The 6163-nt window shown below is 41.6% G+C and overlaps 1 protein-coding gene across 2 annotated transcripts in view; it reads right to left on the bottom strand.

Moving 5' to 3' along the window:
- Positions 1-5348: 5348 nt before the first annotated feature.
- The window catches only part of LOC122645594 (probable small nuclear ribonucleoprotein G), a 35403-nt gene continuing 34588 nt past the window's right edge, over positions 5349-6163 (bottom strand). For both annotated transcript variants that reach the window (XM_043838905.1, XM_043838906.1), the window contains exons 4-5: positions 5625-5746; positions 5349-5542 (exon numbers count right to left, since the gene is read on the bottom strand). In XM_043838905.1, coding sequence (XP_043694840.1) covers positions 5480-5542; positions 5625-5746 — 185 coding nt within the window. In that variant the 3' untranslated portion in view covers positions 5349-5479. The remainder of the gene's footprint in view (positions 5543-5624; positions 5747-6163) is intronic.

The following is a 6163-nucleotide window of genomic DNA, read 5'->3' as shown; positions in this document are numbered from 1 at the left end:
ACTCAGAGCGACGGTTCCGACAGCCGAAGAGAGACGTCAACCTACAAGCATCAGAGTGTGGAGATAGATAGGGAAGATCGTAATTGGAAAAAAAAAAACAAGGAGAAATGTATAAGTCCTCACCAAGCACCAACCACCGAAAGAGCACTGATCGTGACCGTGATGCACAAGCGGGCCATGACCTGTCTCATGACCATCAGCGACGAGGAGCAATCCAGAAGGCAAGTACGATGTAAGGCGGACACAACCCAGGAGGGCGCAACGACCAAGAAGGGCGTGACGGCCCAAGGTGGGATGCGACAACGGCAGGCAGGCACGACGCACCGGAGGGAGCATGACGGCAGGCGGGCGCCATGCACCTAGAGGGCGCAACAACGAGGCATGCGGGCGCCACACACCTAGGAGGGAACGACAATGCTGGCGGGCGCGACGCACCAGAGGGAGCACGACGGCAGGCTGGTGCCACGCATCGGAGGGAGCACGACGGCAGTCGGGCGCCACGCACCTAAGAGGGCGCGCTGATGCAAGTGGGAGCCATGCACCAAGGAGGGCGCAACGATGAGGCAGGGGCGCCACGCACCAAGGAGGGCACGACACAAGGCAGGGGCACCACGCACCAAAGAGGGGGCGACGATGCAGGCGGGCGCCACGCACCAACAAGGGCGCGATTGCAGGCGGAAGTGACGTGACAGCAGGCGGGCGTGTGACGCACCAAGGTGACCACAATCAAGAGCTGGCGTCACCAACTGAGTGCGATCGAGTCAGACCAAAAGATGAGGGCGAGAACGAGGCGCAAACCAAAGCCAAGGCCCAAGTGTGGCACGAACCAAGGAGCAGGACCTTAGACACACCTCTAACAAAGAAGACACCACAAAGGCAAGCTCAAGGCAAGCCACCAGACACTAAGCTCCCAAGGCTAGTGGGCAAGAGAAAGCTTGAGAAAGGACATGTAGCAAACACTTGGAGGGTAAACCAAGATGGGGACAAAGAACAAGGCGAGGAAGAAAAGCCAGAAAACAAAAAGTAGGAAGCACAAGACAAGAGAGAGAGAAAGTGAAAATGAAAGAGAGGAAGATGAATATATATCTATACAAAAAAGAAAAGGAAGGAAAAAGGTAAAAGGATGTGAGAGGAGGGATTTGAACCCACAACCTCCTCACATCAATAATTTGCAAACTCACCCCTAGAGAGGAATTATTTGCCAACAACCCCCTAGATGACATACAAATGCATGAAGAACTCTCTTGAGCACGTTGTTCCAAGAGAGTGGGGGGCAAATGATGAACCACAAATCATCCCCACCAATCGGAAGATGCCATGTGTCCCTAAGAAAGAAGATCCACCTGGACGTCCTCTCCTCCAAGGCAACGTACTCCAACGGGATATAAGTACGAGTTAGATTACACTACGTCAACAACAAGATGAACACCTCTGTAGGACTCCGGAGCCTGGCTTACTACTCACGTAACCCACATGGACTCAAGAAGGACCTAGTCATCCGGAAGGATCTATCCCTTCGAAAGGATCTCTCCATCTAGAAGGATAACCCTACTGGGACTCTAAATCTCGTCGGAAGACGACCAACCGGAGAGGAGCCCTGTTACTCAGGGAAACCTCCACCTACGAATAAGACTCCACATCAACTAGGGACTCTCCACTCCGCCATGCACTACTATAAAAGAGAAGGTATCTCACACCCTCAACTCATCTTGAATAATCTCTATTCATCTGTTTGCTCAGGAGATCTCACTTTGGCATCGGAGAGCCCTAGGCCAGAACAACACCGGTTCTCTCTGGTGACTTACTTGGTCCTCTTGCAGGTGACGGCACTCGTAGGACCGCTCGACAATTTCTTGACTTAACAATTCTCATTTTTTTCCAGTTCCCTACAGTTGAAAGTTAAGGGATTGAAGGAAGAACATGAATAGAGCAGATAGAAAAGGAAAACGATGAATAAAAACTAGATTTGGAAACTGGTTCGGAAAAAGAGAGTGTCAAAGAGGAGGAGAGGGACACAAAACCGGAGAAATCCTCGCCGAAGCATCAGTCCCCGTTAAATTTTGATTTCATAAAATTTTAGTCATTTCTGCAATTTCTCCATAAAATTTTTCAAAACTAGGGTATTTTAGTCATTTATATTACACTCAGTTAACCACATTAGTTTTTGGGCCAGATTTGATATTTTGGTACTTAGTGGGGTTGCATTAAAATAATGGGATACCTCAGGGGGTGCCGTTGATATTTCCCTTTATTTTTTTATTTGTGTTAGTTGTTTTCGTTTCATGGTGCAAGGTAATCCCTTTCTTCTTCTTCTTCTTCTTCTTTTTTTTTTTGTCCCTTTTTCTTCAATTGGTATTTTCTTTTGCTTCGTTGCTTGTGGCCTTATTATTTTCTTGATTCTCTGCTTAGGGTTAGTGTTAGTCTAGAATTTGGATTCATCAAAGTTGAAATACTTGGAAGAATCACTAAATTCTGTTCCTTTTGGGAGATTTTTTTATGGGATTGAATTTATCCCCCCTTTTTTGTCTTCCCTTAATCAAACGCTATGGATAGCTGTTCTCGTTTTTAATTTTAGATTTGATGAGGCTATGCATGCTTTATGTGTTGTATTTTGACAAGCACCATCAGATATAACAATTGATGTTTTTTCTTTTTTTATGGCATGAACTATATTTTATGGATTTCATGGGTTAGATGACGGATGATTTATATATTTCTTGTTATAGATAATATTTTGTGGATTTTCTTGTTTGATGAGATAATTTCAATGATGATATTTTGATTTGTTAAATGGTTATTTACTTATTATTATTATTATTATTTTGACTGATACATGGTATTATTTGCTATGTTAGATTGTGGTTGATGGATTACCTATCAACATTTGCTTTGATAGACATGGTTAAACTTAATTAATAATAGATGTATATATCCAAAAGAATGAGAAATGGTTTCAAATAGGTAAGCTATATTGGTTTTAAGTGTTCATGAAGTCATGGGCGATTAGAATTTAGTTGCAAATTATCAGTTTGCTTCTTAATTTTTACTAGGATAAACCTGTATGTTTGCTCACGTACTTTTACAGAACAATCGTAATAAAACACGTATTAACCACATATTATCATTGTCGTATGCATTTTATTGCGTTGGATTTTTTAAAACGTACTATTGTCGTATGGGGCAATTAATTGTTGTACTTATCTGTTTCTGTATTATTGTCGTACCCGAACTGACTAACTATGTTTATGACATCCTAGTGGTGAGATTCTTTTCATCTGCGGTGAAGAAAAACTCTCTAAGTGAGTATTTATATTAGGTGGATGCCGCTGAGAACAATTAGTCTCAAATTTATGGTTGGGAGAAGATGGTTTTTTGGATAGATTTTAGGGTTTTTTCGATTTTCAGTTTCAAACCTAAACGATTTGGGGAAGATGAGGGCAATTTGGTCATTAGATTCCCTGAAACTAATCTCTAACGTCCCAGACTAACAGATTGGACCAAAGTGTTACAGTGTTTTGAATGTAGGGGGAGTTTGTAATTTGAAAAGTTGTAGGGGTGCATTTGGACAAATGGGCATTTTTAGGGGGGCATTTATAAAAAAACCCCAAATTTATTCGTGAATTATTCAAGGGAGAAAGAACACAACCTAGACACGTGCGGTGCGCGGCGCCTGCACCCAGACATAGGGGGGTACAGAATGACCATCGTGCCCACATGTAAAGGTGAAATTTCCTAAGGGTACGACGGTCATTCCGCATGTGCCTATGTTTGGGCACAGAATGACCCTGTGTTTGGGCATAGGGATAACAGACTGCACGCACCCAGGTAGCGTTCTGTTTCCCATTATTCAAATATCCATCAACTCTGTGCTAAGTTTCAACTTAGAACTGCTACTAACAACACTTGATACGAACAATTGGTCAGTTTTCTTCATTCAAAAAGAAAAAGTCAATTTTAGACAAAATCATGCCAAGCAAATTTTTTGATGCACACATAACCAAATACTTGAGTTTGATTCAAAAATTGATTAAGTGGCTTATCAACATGATACCCTATTGTTCTATTTGTAAAAATGATTGGTTTGGCTATATCAACCTTCAGGCCCTTCAATAGAGAAAAATTATTGCCATTTAGAATCCCTCTCTTCAGTGCCTAGTGTCAAATATCTCAATCTAAAATCAATTATATTCCTATGTATCGTCATGCACCATCTTTGTAGTTCATGTTTTGATGCTTCTTTTTGACGATCGAAGATTTTCAAAGTTTTATTTTATCAATACCAATTAGGCTGAAATTTAAAATATGAGCAAAGCATCTTGCGATCTAACTTTCCACATAATTTGAGTCCCAACTCCCATCCCACATGCCACATGATATATCTTTTTGCCCATTATTAGGTCTTCTCTTTTCCACTTGGATTGGTCTATTTCTTTTATAATAATTACATTTAAAATAAAGGGAAAAAGATCCACACGACAGCATCCGAACAACTTTTATGAATTTTTATCCGCTGAGAGCGCTACTGTGCACATCGCACGGCGCAGCAACGGCCATGTGTGCACAGCAGACCCCACTATACGCACATGGCCGCTACTGCACCGCAGGATACGCACAGCAGCAGATAAAGGTCAACTTTTATACACCCCCCACCCATTTTATTGTAACACCCCTTTTGAAATTCTAGTATACCCCCTTATTATCAGTTTCCTGTAATACCCCACTTCAACGTCCGAAAGCCGAAACTGCATATGGGCATCGGAGACAACCCCCTCCCTCTAATAAAATGGGAAAAAAATTTATACAACACCAGCTCAAAAATAAATTGCACAACAAACCCCCTCCCCCAAAAACATATTATTGTTCATGCAAGAGGATATGTCATAAATATCCCTCCCCCTTCTGTCAGATTCCAAAGGGGGTTCACTTATTTGCCCTAAACTAAAATTTATTGGTTTCTTCTCTTGGATTGGCATGGACACATTATTAACCAATCTAGAGAAGTTTGACTGAAAATCAAGGTTCGGCTAAAGCTCCCAAAATGGACCGCAAAAGGGCCCCATCACTCAGACTCAGGACACCTATCTATCATAGCAGGCTAAAGCATCTTCTACTAATAAAATGAGTTTAAAACCTCATGAAAACCCTGCATTGTTCTGTAAGGAATGTGAATTGATTTGTAAGGCTCACGAGGCTGGAATAATCTGTTAAACATTTTGACCACAATCCTGGCAAAAGAAGTGCACGGCATAAACGTTCCCAAATAACAGTAATGTCAAGCTAACCACCATCAGATACAACAACTTGCACCATATTAAAGTTTCCAAATGACAGTAGTGTTAAGACCCTAATTGATGCACACAAAATACGTGCTTTACCGTTGCGTCAGTATGTGCATGCAGACACTCTTTCAATGATACAACTGTACTGATCCTCTATCTGATCATAAACACAAATTGTGCTTGAGATAACCAAAGTAAATCTACTGAGGTCTATTAACTGGCTCCAGTGTTTCAATCATGACTACACTATTTCCACGGATAACCTGCAGGAACAAATATGATGGTGAGGTACCTAGAAAAAATAGTTTAACAGAAATAACATAGGGGTAAAGAATTGGAACCCACCACCATGCCTATCTCATTTTTCTCACTTCCATTTACATCCACAGTGTTGTCGATAACCAGATTCATGAACTGATCAAATCCACGAAGGGTGCCAATCACAATCCGGTTAGCATTCAGTTTAACTGCAGCACATAATAATTGGTGTAAGAGCAGAAGTTTATAGTTCTAAACCAGAAAGTTAGTTAAGAAATTTTACAGAGAATGCCTGGCGAAAGGTGAGATACATGGGTAAACACTCAAAATCTATAGTGAATATTATCGAGTGGCTCAAAACTTCAAATCATATATTCTATTTGAGTTTGCACTATTTTATGGAAGTAATTAAACATTGACAGTTTTGAAAGGTTTAAAAATATAAGGGGTAAACCATACGAATCATGTCTCTCCATTCAACTCTAGAAAATTCATATTTGTTTGTTATGGCCCCAACAAAGAGGGCGGGCCTTGGTGCGGTAAGGTTGCTCCATTGTGACAGAGTGGTCATGCGTTCGAGTCTGGAAACAGCCTCTTTGCGAGGCAGGGGTAAGGCTGCATACATT

This window comes from Telopea speciosissima, chromosome 11 (assembly GCF_018873765.1).
Source record: "Telopea speciosissima isolate NSW1024214 ecotype Mountain lineage chromosome 11, Tspe_v1, whole genome shotgun sequence".
Classification (NCBI taxonomy): domain Eukaryota; kingdom Viridiplantae; phylum Streptophyta; class Magnoliopsida; order Proteales; family Proteaceae; genus Telopea; species Telopea speciosissima.
This window is presented reverse-complemented; position numbering and strand designations above follow the sequence as displayed.